This window comes from Trichoplusia ni, chromosome 2, assembly GCF_003590095.1.
Source record: "Trichoplusia ni isolate ovarian cell line Hi5 chromosome 2, tn1, whole genome shotgun sequence".
NCBI classification, from domain to species: Eukaryota; Metazoa; Arthropoda; class Insecta; order Lepidoptera; family Noctuidae; genus Trichoplusia; species Trichoplusia ni.
The window spans coordinates 1,600,083-1,622,450 of NC_039479.1; the positions used below are offsets into that span (position 1 = coordinate 1,600,083).

The following is a 22,368-nucleotide window of genomic DNA, read 5'->3' on the forward strand; positions in this document are numbered from 1 at the left end:
GCTAATAAATAGCAATCAATGAATGTACTGAGTAGCCAATTCAGTTTTATATGCCTGTCAAAATATGTCGCCATCATTATTGCAGCCTACTTCGTTGGAATACCTATTACCTGGTCACGTGATCCCTAGCCATAGTTATTTCAAGTCATCTTTGCACGCGTGTCTATGTGTGCGTGCGGTTTACAGCGATTGTTTTTTTATTGAATGCTTTAATTTGTGTGTCACTAACTCATGAAAGATGTGTGTATACCTCGTCGTTTAATATTTACTAGTTACACACACGTAGTACCGCGAATAAAGGGTAAATAGACTGTGTTTCTTCTGTAGTTTTAAATGCACTTTGCTTAATAAATTGAAATATCAAATTATGTTTAGTACCCATTGGTGTACAACAGTGTAGTTAACGGATCTTTTGATTGATTATATCAATCTACGCAGCTTGCCTTCTGAATTTGATAAGACAACTGTGCAAATTACAGGATCAAATAACTTGTAATATGATTCAAAGAAAAAGCTTCTATCTTTCTCAAACATGAATTATAAATCTGCCTGCAAAACTGTGATACTATAATTTGGTTCTGTGTATCGAATCTGTGTATTTTAATGAAAGATCTTGACAGCCTCAAAACACGACCTCTAATGCAGGTAAACGTTAATCCGCGTATTTACATACGTATGTAGTGTATGTGTGTGTTAATCTAGCTTGAGAAAATGGAAACTTTCTACTCAGCCGTATTGTTATGGAGAAATTGCAATAAATGTAGCAATGGACAGAAAACAGATAAGCAGAGAAGGTTAATTTGAAACAATTTTATTAAGTTACATACTAGCCTTACTCGCAGCTTCGCCTGCACGGCTCACAGTGTAGACTGTGTTGATTTTCAAGAGTTAAGTTAACCGTACAACTAATTTCACCTAAATCTATGTATTCCTATTTTTGCGTATCAAATACAATTCTAAACCTGCAGGAGTTTCTTAACGGGCTCAACTGAAAAGAAAAGTCGAAAAACTCAGAGCTCATCACGCCAAATATCCTTTCGTTCGAGTCAGTGGAACTTCTGCGTTACTTCTACAGTGTTGGTCAGCTTTCGAACGTTTTTTATGGTGTATTAGGGCATTTGGCACGTGCGAGACCACAGCGAGCTGTTCTCCTTTAGATTTCCACTTTCCTTTCATATTAATATCTCGCGGTCGCCTTATATAGGTTTTATGCGTGATCAAATTATTATTGTTTTATATTTACAGCATTCCATGGATTGCATAGAAATTTCTTAAAGCAACGGTTGCATATTTTAAAAAATCTGGAAAACTTAAAAAATAACAAAATAGTGACATGATTAAAAGCGCGATCCCGCCGCGTCTGCTCATGATTAAGGACTCCGGTTGGGTCCGAAACTAGTCGGGCTACCCCGATAAATACGCGTGAGTAAACCCGTCATCATTTAATAATGATTAAAAGCATCATCAATCATGTTTATTCGCGATGACTTTATGACGGCTCATAAGTATATTTTTACATTACTATAAATGCAAAGAATTACATTAAAATCTCTATCCATTAACAGTTCTGAACGAGCCAGAAACACAAATACCAAATGACTTGTAACAGTTAATTCAAATAGCGAATAAAAAGCGCAAGAGATCCACTATCAAACCTTAAACTAATATCATTGAATTTGTGGAAGCGTGACAGCAATATATCGCGTAGAGCGGCATCTCTTTTACACACCTGCAGTAACATTAGTTTAAGACGTGATGGTCACAAGGATCGTATTAACATTGAATAGCAAACGTTATTTATAACGGTTTGTAAAACTGTCTATTCATCAAACCGTCTTTGCAATTTTTTGTAACATTTGGGGGTTTGGGAAGCATATTATGATTATCAGTTGCCTAGTACTCAAATTGTAAACTTTGCTTAGTATGAGACTAGATGGCGGTTTGTACAGGTTGCGGAATTCTTCAATTTTCGCTATTGCTTTTGCTAGATACGTAGTACGGTTTCCAATAAGTAGATTATAGGTTCTATGTTAAAGCTTACACCAGATAACGCGTTAAACTTGACATTCATGGAGTAGAGCATGCTTAACACATACTCTTGTACAGTACTATGTGAAGTCGAATCGAATTATAATAGAATCGGTGTATGTTTTATGACAAGAATAAAATTATGCACATTAAAATAATTCGTATATGTAGGTATAAGTAGGCTGTAAGTTGATATTAAGTATGTTTTTACAATAGCAACTAGTCTATCGTTAATCTTACTAAAGATATGTGTAATTTTTATATGTATGTTTCATGACAGGAAAATAGATAAAGCAGAAATGAACGAATCACGAAATAAAGCTCTTTCTTTGCTTTTATATACTTTCTTCTCGATAAACTTATATAGTCAGTTAGTCAGTCAACATAGACCATGGATAATTAGATTGACAGGTCTCCCGAATTTTGAAAATAATTATCTAGTATCGAGACTGCGGAAATTCAGTCGCCAACTAGCATTTCACTGAAACGTACTGAAACAATAGATGGTTAAATAATTTTCTCATCGCTCGAATCTGATCTTGTAGATCGATTTTTATTTATGACCGTCTGAAGCATCAGCACGAATCAAAAGTCACTGTTCCTTAATATATATTGCATCCTTTTGTAACGTGTTCCACAGCATAATTTACACTTCCAATACCACTTATCGATGTATTAATTCATCAGATTCCTTTCGGAACACACAAATATATTCACATTTTATGCCAACTTATTTGCGTAGGACTTCTTGTAATCCTTGAAAACTCGAATTGTAAAGTAGGCCAAAAGTACCATAGGTGCAGTGCGTCAATTGCTAACTGCTAACCCAAGCATTAACATTGGAATGTGGGGCCCACGCTTGGCGCCAACGTTGGTGACTTGGTGGCCAACATTTGAATTCATGCCAGGTGCAGGTGCCATGCTTATAACGACTCCTTGGATGAAATGCCGACATGCACTTGTGGTTGGTGACAATCAGTTTTCCGTGACAAAAAAGTAGTGAAACATATGGTATCTAAAAATAACCTGAATGAATGCTGAATAGAATCTAGAGAATTCTTCCCTATATTTAATTACTAGCTATTGCCCGCGATTTCGTCCGCGTGGTTAGAAGATATAAGTTCGGAATTTTTGAACGGAATCCCTTGAAGATGAATAATTTTCCCGGTTTTTTTCCACATTTTCCATTGTATCTGCGCTCTTATTAGTCGCAGCGTGATAGTATATAGCCTAAAACCTTCCTCAATAAATGGTCTATTCAACACAAAAATAATTTTTCAATTTGAACCATTAGTTCCAGAGATTAACGCGTTCAAACAAACAAACCAACAAACTCTTCAGCTTTATATATTAGTATAGTTAAGGCTCTGCACCGGACGACTCTTTTAAAACTATATTATTCGCTATTTTGAACCTTAAAGTGAGTTGCGACTTTATGCAAATATTTAAGTTAATGTTTTATTGACTAATTCTATACAAAAACTGAAGCGCTAAAATAATCTAACGACCAACAGATAGCGATACAGTTACAACAATAAATGCTTAATAAGAGTGGACATCGAAGCAAGGGCTAAAATTCACAATTAAAAAATTTGAATAAGAAAGTTTGCAAATAAACAATGTCTGTAGAGTGTTAAATAGTTCTTCAAAGTCTTTCTCTAGAATAAAACATGATGTATGTGTGTAAATAATACTGTCATGTCAGGCACTTTTGAAATATATTCAGGAATGCATATAAGATGTTTAATTTATTTTATTATGCAAGAAAGTATGGGTAATGAAAATTACAGTTAGTGCGAGGAACATTAATGTTAAGCCTGAAATTCCTTCTTAGCGATCTTACGGTCAAAGCACAGTAAATATTTAAGTTTATCTGTACTTATAATAGATGAAACTGCAAATGTTGTTTTTTTTTGTAATACATACATACCTTCCGGTTATATATTTCTATTGAATTACTGGTGGTAAAATCAGTAGAGGTGAACAAATCTTATCACTTACGGGTATTAAAAATATATACTACTCGATTCTGAAGCCAACTTACAGTAGACATAAAAACATAAAAATCTGTTTATTACATAGGTTCAATTGTTTCTAATAGCGTAAATATGGTTTTGTGTGAAATTGTAAGAAATAAAGAAAACATCGCTTTCTTTTATATTGTATATTTTTCGCCATGTTTTACTTTTTGCTTAAGCTAAAGTGCGAGCTATTATCGTTTTATATTTATTATATGTATATTATTCTTGTAAATCTCTTGATTCAATTAAACCCACTAGGCACAACCCTAATCGGCATGTTTCACTTACACGCATTCCTTTAACATTCCGAAGCCCATCCCATAATTACTCAACGATGTTTGATCAAATGTTTCTTCAAATGTTTGACAAACATCGCTGGTATCTAATAGTATTATTATTAAAGGCAGTTGCCAGGTTGGCTCGGTATCAAACAAAATGGTAATAAAACACTTCTGCTAGAAAACCATGAGAATTGTAATTTCTATTGGCAAAGCCTTGCGGGCAAAATTAAGGCTCAACTGTCAAGCTATAACGGTTTATGAGATAAAGCCTGGTAGCACACGGACATAGATGGACGGTAATGGCGGGGCCTTCGGTTATGGAGTTCCGATTTTACCCCTTGGATACGGAACCCTAACAATGGATCTCGTGACAAATTTTCATTCCTTTTCCAGTCCTATTTAATCTTGAACAACTGTGAACCATACGTTAATTATGATACTTTGTCTTATAGACCCTAAGTTATCCCATTTCCTCAAGTTTAAAGCCGGTTATAAAACTGAATGGTTATTGAACAGAAACAGTTCAGAAAAAGTCGAAATTGCAGTGATTGCAGTTTATACGAGCTGTATTTAATTGGTTGACAAGTGCACAGAGCATAAACGCAGTCAACCTAGTATTGGATCTAAGAATCATCTCTTGTATGGTCTTTTATTGTAGAGTATTTTATACGAAAAGTAAAGTTTTCGTCGACACGATTGTACTATTTGAAGCTACGTTCTTTGTTTGAAATCCATCCATCAATGGCAAAAAATCAATATATACAATATTGGAAAAAAGTTTGACGAGAATAACTGAGAGAGATTTGAAAGATAAAATGAAAGAGACTTTCTCACAACCACAACATAATTAAATAGGCACCTTCATCAAAATCAATTAAATTCTAAATTCATCACATAATCAATAAAATCCACAGATCGTAAATTAATCAGACAAGTCTACTCAAAACCATTAAAAAACAGTTACGATATTTTTTATTATTCATCTAACACGCGTTATTAAGGCTCGCGTGCGTTTGCGCAGCTCAAAGTCAACGACAGTTTGACGGCTGCCAAATATGGACATGACAGCTACTGTCAACCGCTCCCGGCCATAGGGCTGTCAAATTTAAAAATATATTTACTGTCACATTAAGGCAAAATGGATGACGTAAAGTTAAATACAATGTTCCTTTTATGAAGTTTTCTTGTAACTTAAAAATAAAAACAAAAGAGATATTAATGTTTTGTTTTGAAGCGCGAGTGCTGACGACGGTGGTATACTCAATTTTAAAGTTATTTGTTTTGTAATATGATGAGAATATAAGAAAGTTTTAAACCGTCTTTAGTCATTTATCATTCCTGGGGACACTCTACACCGTGTCTCTGTCCCTCTTCTACGATTGCAATCAATCTGACTTTTAGTGATAGCAGATCGTTTGTTATAATGTTTAAGTGCATATGCAATAGCTGTATTGTGTATTGTTGATAACTTATGACACGTCAATAAAACCTAACGGTTGACCAATGCTGACATATGCACTTGAAATACGAATGTTTGTGTATTATTATTTGACAGCTAAATTACCGAATAAAGTTAAGGCAAACGTCGTTAATAGTTTAGTTAAAGAGGTAAATTGAATGCCTTTCATTAAGTTCCCGAACATGTTTAAGCAAATACGTATAACATTACGCTTTTTTTACCACTAATCATTGGTCGATTGAGTCGATTTCTCTTGAACACTCTACTTTTTAGAAGCACAGCCCTATCGCTAGGACCATACCTGACAGCGGATCGCAAATTGTAGATACACCTGGTCAATTGTTATTCAGAGTGACCTCACAGCGACGAGCGCAGAATAAATATTTTAAATGGACATTATAACTATAAAAGACAATAGACTTAGTCATAAAACTTAAATGTTAGCCCCCGTTATAATCGGTCTTGTCCTTATCATGTTTTATTCGCACCACGTATTTAATAAGCCGTTAATTATGTGTTAAGGACCCAAAGTTACAATACAATAGGTTTTGCGGCACTTAATACGAAGACGCGACTCGCAAATTTAAAAAGGACTTGAATTTGGTCCTTTTTAAAATTCTGCACATAAACCTTCTTCTTTGACACTTCTGTCTTGACGGGGATGTCAGCGTCGTCTGAGTTATTACTTGCTCCATTTGGAAGCGGAATCCGCCTAGCGATTGTCACGTCACAACTCTTACAGTTTCTGTATTGGAAGAGAGAGAGACGTGGTTCTATACCACGTGCTACTTATAACGGTATCTCGCTCCCACCCAACAGTCTTCTTTTAAATGGTCATGGTAGAAGCCCAAATTTATAAAGCGAATATTGATTATAGCTATTTCATTTATAAAGGATATTGTGCGTCATACTATATTAAAAACCTCTATCCATCTTTTGAAGCAGTCGCGTAAGGAATAGAAATAGATAGGAGTCTATGTATGAGCGTACCATAAAGTAAACAATAAGTTGTTTTAGACTTAAGTCTAGAAACCTTATTAGTGTCGCTTCAAGACTAAGGTTCAAATTGTTTGAAACTTTAGAGCATTGATCACTTCATAACACTGGGTCTGTTTTTATAAGATATTACAGATTAACTAATCCCCAAAAATTGAGTAGGATAGATTTATTCCTAAAAAGGAAGCTAGTTAGCTGATACGGCAATCGTTACTCATACAGTAATCCATCGATATCCAAACTTAATAAATACATATTCAGTAAACATTTCATTAAAAAAAAAAACCCAGCCAAATGCGAGTTTTATTCGCGACACTGAGGGTTCCGTCCTCCGCACTACAGAAAAACAAATTTACCACCTAACTAAATTTATGACCATCACTAGGTCGCTTAACCTCAATCTCAATTTTGATGCACAGCCTTCTGATAGTCAGAGTGACGTCGGTGGCTCAGCACAAGGGTTGCACTTTTACCATTTGGGTACAGAGCTCTCGAAAAGGTCAAGCAGTTTCGAAGGATATCGGTACCAAACACAATGACACAAAATCTCATACATTACCTTCTCAATTTCCCTTCAAACTCAAGTCAGGTGTAAATTTAACCACAAAAAGCTTCGCAAACAAAGTTATTTCAGACGACTGAAGTTTTAAACGTCAGCTATTTGTGTTAACTGTAGTTAACGTGTGCACCGTTAAACTGGGTTTACGATCGCGGCAAATTCATTCGTTAGAGTTCACTCTGTTACTAGGTATGTTGTTAAACAATATTCTTTGTTTCAAATTTTAGAAGTTGTTTGTAGACCTGGATTTTGAGGTGATGCTGGAAAACCTTTCAAACTGAAAAGTATATCCCTAAAGTTGTTATCCAACTGGTTTAAGGTTTTAAGCAAACGTATAATTATTTGGAATATCAAATAATTATCTGTAAAACAAACTTTCAATGCAGGTTTAGACCACAAGCGAACGATTTAATGCTTCAGTTTTCAGGGACAAAATTGTCTGCCTCTTTAACAAAAACTATTAGGTACGTTGACTTCAAAAAAAATAAATATTATTGGTATTTGTTGTTCATGCGTTAATTTAATGTACCACCATTTCAAATAAATAAATATTATTTATTAACCTTTTCTAAAAGGGGAGGTTCCTAATTTGTATGTTTTTCGTAATGAATTTTATTCTAATAAAGTATTATTCCTTGTTGCAGACAGCGTCGGAGCAGCGTGCGACCGCCCCCGAGGAGATGCAGGCGCGGCACAGCCTCCTGTGGCATCTGCTGATAGACCTGCCCATACTCCTGCTTGGTAAGTACACTACAGTATTTTTCATAGTACAATTTAAACATCTTCTTCTTGACTACATGTTTGAGCTAAAAGCTAAAGCAATTCTGCAGTACAACGGGAGTTATGCAGCGCATGATTCTGAATGTGCCGGCTCGCTACGTTTGGTATTAACAGCCAGAACCAACTTACTCGCCAAATTGGCTGTGACACGAGCTATTCGGATTAACGAAGTGTACTTAAGGGTGATTGTATGCACTGACAGACTGTTTTGTCACATCGGGTAGAAATAAGTTGAAAATGCTTAACTGAACCCATCGGCATCTCCTGTTTTAAGTGGATTTTAATTGACTAATAGAATATGCGACGTGTCATGTCTAAGAGAAGAATGCAATTAACCAGCTATTTTTATCTTCTTAATGACATTTTGTCCCATTCGAAACTAATTACGCACCATTAAACACCTAACCGGCTGATAATCACGTGTTATCTATAAGCACGCATTAAGACACCTGCATTGCCACATAATGAACATAGTGACTCAACTACCAGACATTTATCGATTAAATACCTAAACGTCACCGTAAAAAGGGAGCATGATTGGTTATAAAAAGTCAAAATTATCATCATAATCATCATCATCGTAGTCCCTCCCAAAAAATTAGACTCGTATTTTCGACTTTTTCTGACAAAAAAATTGACAAAGATGAACTTGAGGCGTAAGTCTAATCTAATCACTTTAATTCGTTTTAAATTTTGATTTTATTTTGCGGTACAAAAAAAATACGTATCCATTATTATTCATTCAAACTACATGACTAACATTGAAAAAAAAAACAAAACATTATTCCTATTGTACATATTTCGTTGTCAATTGCTTGCACTTACTAACTTTCTTGATATGTGTCAAATTATAACTAGCTAAAGTTGATCGTATACTCCTAATAGTGTTATACGCTTAGCTTGAGAGCCACTTCATCGCCTTAACGCAGGTACGTTAAAAACCGTGTATATAAAAGGTACACTAGTGTGCGTCAAGTAACGGATTGTCTTAAGTATATTTAGACGGAACCATTAGCTTGATTTATCGTTGAAACAAGATTTATCGGTATTTTAAGGATCTCTTTACGTTCCCGTCATAATGAAGGGTGACGATTTACAGCTAGATGTTTTATTTACAAAATAAATGTTTATAAATAGGGAATGTAAAAGATGGGAGATTTATTAAAGGATAAGAAGAATTATATAATTTATTATTTATCGTTAAAATATATGAAAAAATTAACCTACACATTTGTCTCGGTAATTTATAGATATCATTAAAATATATTATATAAAAAACTATTTTATAAATGCTCTAACCGAGCACAGGCTATTTCCATAAAGGTAATAAATAAATAAAGTTTTGAACATTGATCATCACGCTAGTACACTGTGGGATAATGATTGTAGATCCCAATCCCAAAATTCCAAGTTTCCTCACAATGTTTTCCTTCGCCGTTTTTCAATGCTGTCTTCGACAGATAGCTGAAAGTATAATTACTTGAAAAAGAAACATTTCTACTCACCTCCTTTGGGATCAAACCAGATGAACCTTTCTGCGCAGAAATCCGTTAAGGAGAACATTACCGGTTCTACATAAATATGATTGACATCTCAACAACGCAACAGATTCATACCGATATTGTAATCGATTGCGTATGATGTATCAGTTTGTCTATAAGAAATATGACAGCTTATTGCTCTATGTAAAATTATGTGATCTATGGCAGTTTATAATATGACATTTAGAACCCTTTATATGTGTATTATCTTAATATTCTAATATGATGAGGTTGTGACTAAGGAGGAGCTCGTGGCTCATCTATATATTTCAGTTTTGCGACCACGGTTCTTGAGGTACAGCCTCATGACAGACGGGTGGACAGACATTTATGGGGGGTTCAAGGATTTCTTTTTAACCCTAATGGTACGGAACCCTCAAAAAGTATGATAATTGACAAAAAAATATAACAAAAAATTATCTTGCTAAATATCATGATCTATAAGGACTACTACACAAACGATACAATTTATAAAGCCTACTTCACACGGCAGACTTTCAGTGCGAGTCGGACTTTATAACGGACCATTTGTGGGAACTATCAGTTTTTGTCCGACGCACACCATAATTGGTTTAGAATTCGGATTACTGAGTCACGGTAATTGCGGATTGATACGTTATAAATACTTGGGAATGTTAGTAATGGTTTTGTAGTAGATTTATTGGAAGTTCACGATTGAAAACTGTCTGTGTGTATGGTGGTGACTGTGTTGGGATATGTTTAAAAATAGTTAAGCTTCATGCTTGACTTTGGGTAGATTTAAAAAAAAATAGCGGTCCCAACAAAAAGTGTAATTGTGTTGCGTATTACAAAATATGTAAATTCAAATAATACACAAAACATGAGTGTACACAAATAAATTAACGTGACAAAACAATGAAAAATGTGAAAGACGCTCATATACTTATTGCTGAATATTTTTAAAAAGTAACACAACGAACTACACCCTTGACTTAACAATGTACATAGTTACAAACTACGTGACATAAACTAAAACAAAGACACAGTTCTCAATAAATTGCGGTCAACGTTATCAAAAATCTAAGAACTTTAAGAAACTAGTTCTATCTTTAAAAAACTAACTGAAATCATAAGAAAATATTACGAAATACAAAAATATTTATTAACTATTTTCTACGTGCTTTGTAAACCGTCGTTAAGGTTTACTCAAACGAAACGATTCCGTGTGAGTTCTTTTTTATACATTGCGTAGTTAAACAGCTCTGGCATCAAAAGTGATATAAAATAGCCGGCAATGCATTGCATCCCTTACGATGTTTCTCGCCACATCTAAACGTGCCTTTAGTCCTAACACGACTCAAACGTTGATCTTTCACAATCAAGATATTACAATTCTGAATATCAGTTTATGACTACTATGTAACCTCGTAAAATGGATTGCGCAGATCAAATAGATAGTCATATATCATGTAACACGGTTTTCAGCTGAAATGACTTACCAATGGGGTATTTGACATGAAATGTAAGAAAAATACGTAACTCTTCAATATTTTTTGGAAATCTATCTCATGGATTTAAGGAATAACCTATTTCAAAACACATTGGGGGCACTCATTTTAAGTTGACAGATTAATAAATTGAAATTTGACTGGGTCGCACATAGCCGAGTGGTAAAGTTTACCATGAGAAACCCACCGAGCGCCCAGTGTCGTGGATTCGTGCGTAGGCTTTGTGTGACAAACGTCTGCTTGTTCTCAACCTTGACTTGAATGTTTTCTATCCTCCCGCGATCAAAAACTAAATACCTCAGTGCAGAAGCCAGTTGAAGAAAAAAAACGATTATCATATTACCTACTTATTCCTTCTAATTAGACTAGACAGTATGACGTTACCGCATTATGAAATGAATATCCCTGACCATTCCCGATACCTGACACCTGATTGAAAAGTCAACAAAAATCAATGTTCAATGAACTTGTGAAGCTTCTAACTATCAGCTTTACTTGGGTACCTGTAATTTCAAGTTAGATAAGGGTGTGTAATGACACTCGTCTTGGGTATGTGATGTGTAAGTTTAGTTATATGTGCGATAATGATGTAACTTAATCTACATAGTTAGGAGCATCAAATTGTAGTTTTTTTTAAAGTAAGAGTTAAAGTTTCTGAGGTAACCTTTATTGTTATTTAACATTAAATAAATGAATACAAATAAATGCGGACAACATCACATACATTGTTCTGAACCCAAAGTTAGTTGCTGAAGCACTTGTGTTATGGAATTCAGATACAAGGAAGGTACCACAAACACCCAGACCCGAGACAATGTAGAAATATGAATTTTTACATTGACCCGACCGGGGATCGAACCCGGGACCTCAGAGATAGCGACACTTTGAAACCGGTGCGTACGCCACTCGACCACGGAGATCGTCAATCATTGATTTTTAGTTGCTTTTTAATTTTTGTACTGAGATTTTAGTCGAGAAGACACACCGATTTCGTTTTGCCTTTTGAAGTACTTACCAATGGAGTATTAATAACGAACTTAAATATAAACATTTTAAACAAAATTAGTTAATTGATGCTTTTGTTTTATATGATCGCTTAAAAACTACATTTTATTTTTATTCACTTTTGGGTACTTTTTTACTTTACTAACGGCTGTTAAAATTATTATTATTATTTTTTAATCTAGGTTGTAAGATGACCTTGTATTGTAACTAGTAGTAAGTCATAGGTACAATTAGCAGCCCGATGATAACCATAGCCTAGTACTAAACAAAGTACGGTACCTTTGCACAGCTATCGCATATTAACTATGCCCCATATTCTGTTCAACGTAGAAGGGCCGTGATTCACTGTCATAACTCATTTCTGCAATATAAAGAAAGTGAATTTATTATTGTAGAGTTGTGGAAATACTTAATAATCTGCAGTTAAATTGTTGTAACAAAAGTTTAAACTTTTACCATAGCATTATAAATTGATTGTGTCGACAATGTCACTTGGTTGTTGTTTTCGGTAAATAATCTATACTTCTATACTTAATATATGTATAAAGCTGGAGATTTTTTTTGTTTGTTTGATTGAACGCGCTAATCTCAGGAACTACTGGTCCAAATTAATAAAATATTTATGTGTTGAATAGACTATTCATCGAGAAAGGCTTTAGGCTACAAACCATCACGCTGCGACTAATAGGAGCGAAGATACAATGGAAAATGTGAAAAAAACTGGGCAGGTATAAATCATAACTTTTATTTTCTACCCACGGGGACGAAGTCGCGGGCAACAGCTAGTGTTTTATATTTATTTTCATGAATCCGAACTCACAAGTTATAATTACAAACTATTTAAGAATTAAAAGTGTATGGCAAGCAGCGACTGCCTATCTGACCTCCTCAACCCAGGATACCCCTTAGTAAGACTAGTTGTCAGACTAACTCATAGGCGCCTACAAAGGTACTTAAAATGTTCTTTCTTCTGATCTATTTTATCCGATATTTAAAACCAGCCTATAATTAAATGGCGTGTGGCTGCCAAGTTCATAAAAAAGGTCATAAATAAAAAATGGTATTACAGTTTCAACTCGAGTTAGCTTCTTACAATTAAATATAATCATAAACATGAATATGATCATAAGCACGTGATAGAGTCACGTTAATCAACTGACGTCAAAAAAATCTACGCATAATTTGAAAAAAAAAATAATCGTATTTCATCATCAATCAAACAAATCAAATTTCTCGAAGTCATCGGAGTGTTTTAGTAAACACGTTCTGTGAGAACTGAACTGCAGTCAACCAGTGGTGCTCAACCTTTGGTTGTAGTTTTGTTATTTTGAAGAAATACGTGAATATTAATAAATAAACAAGTTAAAAATCATCCGATGCTAGTAGGTAACTGATTGAAAAAAATAGAGTAGTATTATGGGACAAAGGTAACAAACACGAAACCTCTTTTTTTAAATCGTTAGAAATCAGACAAGAAAAAAAATTGATAAATCTTCAATCATAAAGAACAGGCACTTCATAGTCTATTATTATACGAATTGCAAGTTTTAATAGTTGAATTTAAGACTATCCTACATCCCGTATAAAACGTTTTGCAGGAAAGAAAACCTTGCGTAACCAAAGTTTGAGCCCCTCTGTCCAGAACTATAACGTTACAGTTTCATGTGAATACACTCCATTATGACGAATGTATGTATGTGTGTGGGTGTATACATGTATGCGTAAAGGGTAATGTGAGAGCATTGTTTCTAAACCCATCCGCAAAGAAAGAATGTAAACATCATTGTAGGTTTAACAACCGAGTGATCTACTTGTGTTACTTCTAGATGACTAGGCTTCGTTAGACCACCTAGAGTTAGTCAGACTAGTTTATTATAAGTCATTCGTAACTTACCTAATGTATATTTTGTTATACGTTCATCATGTGACCGTTTTTGTTTACTTAAAATAAAAGGTCGCAGAAAGTTCCATTCAAACCCATCAATTTTTTGTATTTTCCAACTGAGGTTTGACATCGATCTTTCTTATTATGATTGCCGCATCTTCTGTAAAAACCTCTAGATATTGCGGTTCATTATTTATAATAAATTAATTACGAATAGTCCCATTCGTCAGTGGTATCTTTGAATAATTAAGAAAGAACTCATAACTTTAAAAATGTCACATAAGAACTTTGCCTGCGTTTGGAAAGAACATACATCGTATATACACAACTCCCTACAAAGAACCGCAATGCCATCACATCATGCAAAACATAACAAACAAGAAATTCCAAACAAAAAAACATCTGTTTAAAGATCTCACAGTGGTATTTACATACTTTCTTGCTTCTTATTTGACCTACAGTACATAATGTATGTTCCTGTGTCAGCTGTACGGGTGGTCACAGACACACGATACTCTGTTGACACACGTTGACACCGCCTTGACATCGCGAGGAACATCGCCCACACAAGTGCTTCGATATTTACAAGAATTTTATAGGTATATCGTGTTTCTGGATTCCTGTGTTTTGTGACACGTGCCTGTTTTTGCAATATTATACTTAGAGACACGCTTTTTATGGTTATTTTATTATTATTTTAAATGTTTTATTTTAGGTATAGTCTTCTGAATATTTTAATTTGATATTTGATCAGTATATGCAGCTTACTTAAGAGCTGTGACTGATGTGACGGACTTTGTATAAGCTAAAGTCAATCTTCCTAAGTGATTATGTAACAGCCATACACGTGTATAAATTTCATAAATTTAATTAATTAAGAGTTATAAATTACTGCGTTAACTGTTTACCTCACAATACAACTTTAATGTCAAACAAATAAATTATGGGCGTCATAATTTAAATACCATGGAACTAAACTTAATAAATCAATAAACAAACAACATTAACTATTTATGTTACACAATATAAAATCCTTCTAATTCAATTAAAACTAACGACTTAACCTTATTTTAAGAAATAAAACATTAATACATGTCTATAAAAACCGGTCAAGGGTTCCGTACGAATATATTAAAGAAATGTATGACTTTAACAACCGTTACTATGCATCGATCTTAATAAATATTTTTTTAGTACAAGTTTCAGTAGGTAAAATTTCAACTGCCCAGCTATCAAGGTTCATGAGAGCCTGGTGTCAGATGGACAGACATCGGCCTGCTGGATGGCCTCCATTTTTACCCGTGGGGTACGAAAATCCAAAAAAACTCTTAAACTGAAGTCCAATACGGCCGGAGTTCGAATATAATGTTGTAGAGTGGTTTCTTAGGTTTACGCGAATGTTAGACATTGAAATGAAACTACTTTTACGGATTTTATCGCGGTTTAATTTTTTATTTTAGTTCCCGACGTTTCGACACCTTTGCAGGTCAAGACGAACACCATCGCAGTCTGCCCGTGACCATGATACCTGCAAAGGTTTAGAAACGTCAGGAACTAAAATCAAAAATTAAACCGCGATAGAATCCGTAAGTAGTTTCATTTCAATATAATGTTGTAGGTATGTGCGTTACTTCTCAAGAATTTTCTTTTAATTGCTTTAAAGGGAATTTAGAATGGTCCACGGGTCTTTGTTTACCTCTTAGTAGTTGTGACCTAGTTTTCTCGTATTAAAGCATTTTCCCGTTATAATGTGGGTAGAATTATAAATTATGCTTGCCTGCCTTAGTTGTGTTAGTCATACTAATGTTAGCTATGTTTGATTTATTGTGACGTACCTAATGATATGTTGTATTCAGTTAGACCTAAATATTTATTGATTGCAACTTACAAATTTTAAATTTTTTGATAAAAAATGCTATTATAATACAAGTCGTATCTTCTACGAAAATTCCATACAAATACCTAAACTTAAAAGCTTCAAACCACTTTTCTCCCCAACGCTACATAGGCGTAGTGACGCGTAAAGCTCGGTGTACATGAGCGTACACAATGTTATCGGCTATCTATCTGACACGCAGCCGCGATAACCGATCTATAACAATGTCGTTTTTTTTTTATTAAACTTACAATGTCAATGATAAGGCTGCTTTGCTTGAGATCTTTTTTGAGAGAGAAACTAGGATTTTTTTTTACTGTGAGAAAACAGATCTTGTCTATAATTAAGCTTGAGTAATAACACTAATGACTTCAAGTTCTAGCCAGTTTTTGATCAGATCTGATTTTAAATTGGTTCAAGTTTTATTAATCAGTGTGAACCTTTAAATTCAACTTCCTTTTTAAAATTGTTACCATCTCAATTATCATAACTTTAATATTGGCCAAGAAAAATCCAGTAAAGAAAAGTTGCATTATACCTTGAAATACACCTACGGGAAATTATTTTCTTCCGCATTTTGATTATAAATAGTTCATCGTAATCTTCCGTAGCATGTTCTCAACCAACGGACAGATCATTCTGGATGGCAACGGGACAGACGCGCCGTATCCGTCAAACACACTAACCTATATCACAACGGGAGCAGGTTACGTCAACGTAAACTTTACGACTATACGGGGGAACTACTATCATCTGTTGAAGTACAGAAGAATAGAAGATTTATAATAATAATTATGAAAATTATAAACGCAGGTAGTTATTGTAAAGATGTGTTCCTGCCTGCTACACTTAGCGCCTGGGTATCGGTTCCTTCCCAGGACAAAGGCTTGTGTGAAGATCACGACCATTTGTTCTGTCTGGATGTAATAAATCAATAATATGTTTGCATTCAGGCCCCACACGGCTGATTTTCACTCCAAGAAAGTGTATAATGAAATGCTTTTGCGTAAACTGTTTTACGTGATGGAGAGATACGGTGGTAAAAAGTATTATTTTATGTTGGTGGCTGACCTTCAGTTCATCCAGCAAAAATAGAAAGTAAATATTGTTTTATCGTAAGGTCATACCTATGCATATCACGCCGTCAATCCCAAATCCAACGCGACATCTATTTATACACTGCACCATGTACAAATATAACTAGTACTAATATGTAGGTGTATACAATTTAGCAAAGTTTGACTCATCTTGAATAATTACAATGTTGTTAACCTCATATTTGAATAAGCTTATCAAGCGTTCATTCGCACCTCGCTCATGTAATGATGATCCTTATAAAATACTAAATTAAACATGATATTAAACAGGATAAAGTAATGGTTTTAGCAGCTTGCTCATTTTATTTATGGCTAGCAACAGCTTGCTTCAAATTTCCCATTTTTTTTTCAAAATAAAAATTTGTCAAATCAACCTAGTTTTAGCAAATTTTGTTTCATAATTCCTCCTAAGAAACTTTCCTACTTGCTGGTTACTTCCTCAATCGTTAAAATCCTTCATTAATGCCCAAATGAATAGACATGACATTTCGTTTTGACAAGTCACGTGACCTTGACCTGTCATCTTCATACAGTTCATACATTCGAGCGTTTTCTATCGACGTTAAATATTGTAGAAATCTCTATAGGGTCTGAACTTCGAAATTCAGTCCTACGCAAGCTGTGAAACTCTCAATGGAAGCTAAATATCCTCATTTAATAACACGCTCACGTTTTACACCTTTACCTACCCTTAAAACAGTCGTTATGTCTTAATAATATGTCCTGACCTACGTCAATACTCATTGATAATTGTTAGTGAATGGATGCATTCTCTCTCCTTACCGAATGCAAGCTAACATGGATTGTTGCTTAGGCAGTATCCGGTACTGTTATAGTGAAACGAGCCTTTGTCAAGTATGAACTTTCTTATAAGGATGTCGTAGTTGCTATTTCCGATTGTAGAGTCATAGGTTTGTGTTGGCACTTATTGATATGTTGTTTAAGGGTATTTGTTATGGTGAGGACTCAAAGGAGGGCTCTAAAAAGGAGGTGAAACTGACGGTTTGGAAGGTTAAAGATGAAAGAACGCATGACAAAGTCTCGTGATGTTCATTTTGGGAGTATGATTTTTGGTCGAGTTTTCACTCCAATGCATCGATTTCCTTTGATTCAAATAACTTACTCTGGAAATAATGAACGCTCATCACACGGAAGAGTCAATAAATTGTTATGACTCCAATAGGTATAAGAACTCTTTTTATTGTTATTGTAATCATATACAAAACAATCCAACCAGACAGGTACTGTGAAATGTGGCGCCCTACATGCTAACTACCATACACAAAAAGCCATGCAAATAATCACAATTCACGCTCAACTACCCATTATCCGAAACATTTAAAATTCCACCATTTAACACTAAATTGCAATGCATTGCAAAAACACGGTGACCTATACATCCAGATGGCGCCACATCCGCGCATTAAGCAGTTTCCACAATGGCGTCCCGTTACTGGTCCGTGGAATAACGTCGTAAGCGCCATGCATTTCATTGTTGCGCTTTGTATGGTTGGCGTGAAATATTCTCATTAACATATGATTTAACTCAGTGGAGGTAGAATGAAAGTTTTAGTTTATGTAAATATCGTGCATAGAGGTTTTCAGTGTTTAGTTTGACTTTAAACTGTAAAGCTGCTCAAATAAAAATTCTTAAATGTGTTTGGGGGGTTATAGTGGAGGCATTGTTAATATGAATAAACCAACGGTTGATGCCAATGTCAATAAAAAAGGATAGGTAAGAAGGACCATAGTTTCCCCAGACCAACGCGCTTTTGTGTGCTTACGTATGGCAACTTTTCACTTCATTAACATATTATTCGCAATAGCACTGTACATTTATTCCACAATTTATTATTTTACAAACATAATACAACATTTAAATCTGCATTTACCAATCTCGCTGGCGGCAAAACCTTTGTGCAAGCAAATCCTTTGAATTAACGATAAACGTGATTTGTGATCATAGACTATAATAAAACGATTATAATTATAGAACGAATAAATAACGCAGCTGGCGAGCAATCATAATATTCATTCAGACATAGGGGACCTACCACTTATCCTGAAAGTAAAATATGGACTTGTGGAAAAAGGACGGCGCTATATGCCTTCTTGTGCGCTGTCTCGCTCCCACTATTGCAACAGCCTTAATTTATGATGGTGGTAGAACCCCAGATCAGATAGACGCCATGTCGAAACGTACCTCAAGGCATGCTAATATCACAGGCTATGGGATTATTACTTAAGAGTAGACGCAGGCAGTGTAATGTTGCAAAAGTAGACATTTATAAATTGTAATGTTTAAATCATTTAATGAGGAAATTTTAGGTGGAGCCAGAGCGCCTTCTACTACCATCTATTGAAGTAACACTCTTACTTACGAAGAAGCGAGATAGCGCAGTACACGTGTTAGAGTGCCATCTTTCTTTCACAATTGCAAAATTATACGCCCCCATATATTCGTAATCGCCGTTTAGTTGTTACGTTGGAAGGTAAGGACGACCGACGCAACACACAGATACATAAAAAAATATAAGTAAATAAGTACTCAAACTAACACATCGCTCATGCAACAGTACTGAAGTCTTTAACAGAGATATTTAAGAACGGCATTTAGTAAAAAGTGTCGCATTAACTTTTAATTCAGCAAATGTCCAGAAAACCGTCGAAAAAAATATTATACGAACATGTAATTCGCATAAACAGGAGGTAAAGCTACATTAATACATAACATATTATTGTTTGATGAATGTAGAGACAAATATTCATTTTAGAACATCACCTAGCAAAATGTATTTTTTGCATATAACCAGTATTCTTCCATAAAATTTAAGTTGTTCTTTTGTATTTTATTACATTAAAGGATAAAGACAGTGTCCCGCCGCGAGCGACGCTTGTATTGTTATCTCCAGAGACGCAGGTTTAAGCATGCTCTGAGGCAATAATCAGTTCTGGTTAGGCTTGCACTCAATTTATAGCTAAAACCAAAGTAAAACAAGTTGTAAAGGACCACGGGAGAGTGGAAATGATTATAGACTTTTAGGACTTTGGAATAAAGATGGTTTTAATTTGGGATGTGGATTTTGGTGTGGGGTTCATTGAATGTGGGATGAACTCCTATTTTATATATTGTTCGACACGATTTCGCGAAATATAATATAGATTCCTTAAAATCAGTGTCCACCAAATTAAATTAAAAAAAAAACTGATTATGTAACAGTTAAGGCTCATCATTATGCTCTAAATACACATCTATTACAGCTAAACCAAGGAGAAAATGTTTTATTTATCACATTAACATGTTTTACGATCTGGAAGTAACAAAACATAAACAATTTGTATCTATTTACTGATATAAAATTATAATTATAATACCAGTATCGTAAAGTTAAAAGACCCAGTTGTTTACTGACCGGCTTTTTCTCAATTTACGAATTGAGCCATATTAAAAAAAAGAATTCACGTGTTTTTCTGTAGCAAATATTCTTAATAAGATTCAGTATAATGTAGAGAGGAGCAAATTAAAATAAGAGTCACATGACAGATGGACTTTTCCACTTCTGTGTTCTTACTTTTAAACGTTGTGGTTGTACCTCCCTGACCCAGCGGCTACCTTACCGCGGCCCAGCACACAAAGACCATAAAAAAGAACGTGGGAGAGTTTTAGACATTAAAAGTCTGAAACTTCCGTCCGCTCAATCTAAGGTAGAATGGAGTGTCAGAAAAATTCATGTTTATCAGTGATTTACATGTTTATCCGTTGCTATTTTGCATCATTGAAGAGTTGCTATTTCCTTCTAGAAAAAGTTACGAATTAACCGATAACTGGCAGGTGTCTCTTATACTCAAGTCTATAAATAATGCCGTCAAGTAACAACTTACTATGAAACAATGGTGTAAATGTCGTCCTTGTCTGGTAAGGTCGTGAGTTCAAATACATTGAACTGTACTCAGATTCTGTTAAAACACGTATTTACACAGTTTTAGTACCTTCTTATAGGTCGAAACTTGATTTTAACACATTTGTCACGAACTCTTAAGTTCATGCAATGTTTAAATAAAATAGTTACTTGTTTTAGAACCAAACATTCTACGAATGGAGGTTTGTAACCAAATTATCGAAAATCAAGAGAAATTGATACTTTAACCGGTGTCAAAGTTTTAAAATTATTTTAGATTAAACACCTAAAGGGTTTGCCAATCTGATACATTTCAAGAAAGATTATCAACGACATCTAAAACTATTTGATTATAGGAAGTTATTAATTACCAGAAATCAGTATTTAATATAGTTTTAATTTAAAATCTGCTCGCTATCTTATTAAAGCAACTTCAAAGGCACGTGCAATAAAAAAAACAGTGAAAACGTTAAATAAAATTTGATATATTATCGCACATCACACCTCAGTTCACGATTCAACCATAATTATAAGTGACATTTATTTAATTTATCGCCGATAACATATATCAGAAGCAATAAATGGATGGTTTAATTGGGTAACTTTCTTCAATGATATAACGTAAGAGTCACGCAATATATATGTATCTTAATTTCCTGTGTTTCCATCATTAACTGTGGGAATTCATCATTAATATAGCTTTTACACGTTTATGCTATTCATAGATAATGTTATTTCCTACAGAGCTACCACGTCTTTAAGTAATATTATTGTAATTGTGGAAGCGAGCTGTGCATCACACAGCCTAAAGCGTCGTCTCTTTTCCACAACTTCTAATATGATACATCAAAAGCTGTTGGTACGCGGTCTGATGTATTCTTTGGGCTATTTTTCGTGCCGCGTTTAAGTGCTTTCATGGAGTTCAAGCAATCCATAAAAGATGACAGGCCTTAGATTCTCTTACCCCAACTCATATTTAAGAAGTGAGTGTGATCAAATTAAAAATAACATTTTTATGTGTAATGGACGTCACATTGTCTTTTTTTATTCCATCTGTCGTAACAGATATGGTGGTACGTGTGGATTATCAACAATCTTGAATCGGGAAACTGAGAAAAAGATACCAAATAAGTAGAGCAAGAATTCCAAATTGTTAAAATGTGTATCTAAACAGGTGAATTCTAATCAAACCTCCTTGACTGCGTGCTTCAGTATTGCGTGACATTCCGTATTCATTACCCATTGTTTGAACACAACACTACAAAACCCCCAATCACAAACCACAGGCTCTACCAAGATATCCCTAAGTATTTATTATTGCACTTGTAAAAACGAGACACCGCTCTACAACGTGGGTATACGTTGTAGAGCGCTGTCTCACTTCAACAACAGCTATGAATATAATTGTAAGACGTAATTGTGACAGTTTCCAAATTGTCACGAAGTCGTGACAGTTGTTTTGTAAGGGCATT

At 34.6% G+C, this 22,368-nt stretch overlaps 1 protein-coding gene across 2 annotated transcripts in view; it reads left to right on the forward strand.

Annotated features, from left to right (window-relative positions):
• The window catches only part of LOC113502493 (phospholipid phosphatase 3-like), a 98,184-nt gene that overhangs the window by 46,967 nt on the left and 28,849 nt on the right, over positions 1-22,368 (forward strand). For both annotated transcript variants that reach the window (XM_026884090.1, XM_026884098.1), the window contains exon 2: positions 7,989-8,085. In XM_026884090.1, the coding sequence (XP_026739891.1) occupies positions 7,989-8,085 (97 nt within the window). The remainder of the gene's footprint in view (positions 1-7,988; positions 8,086-22,368) is intronic.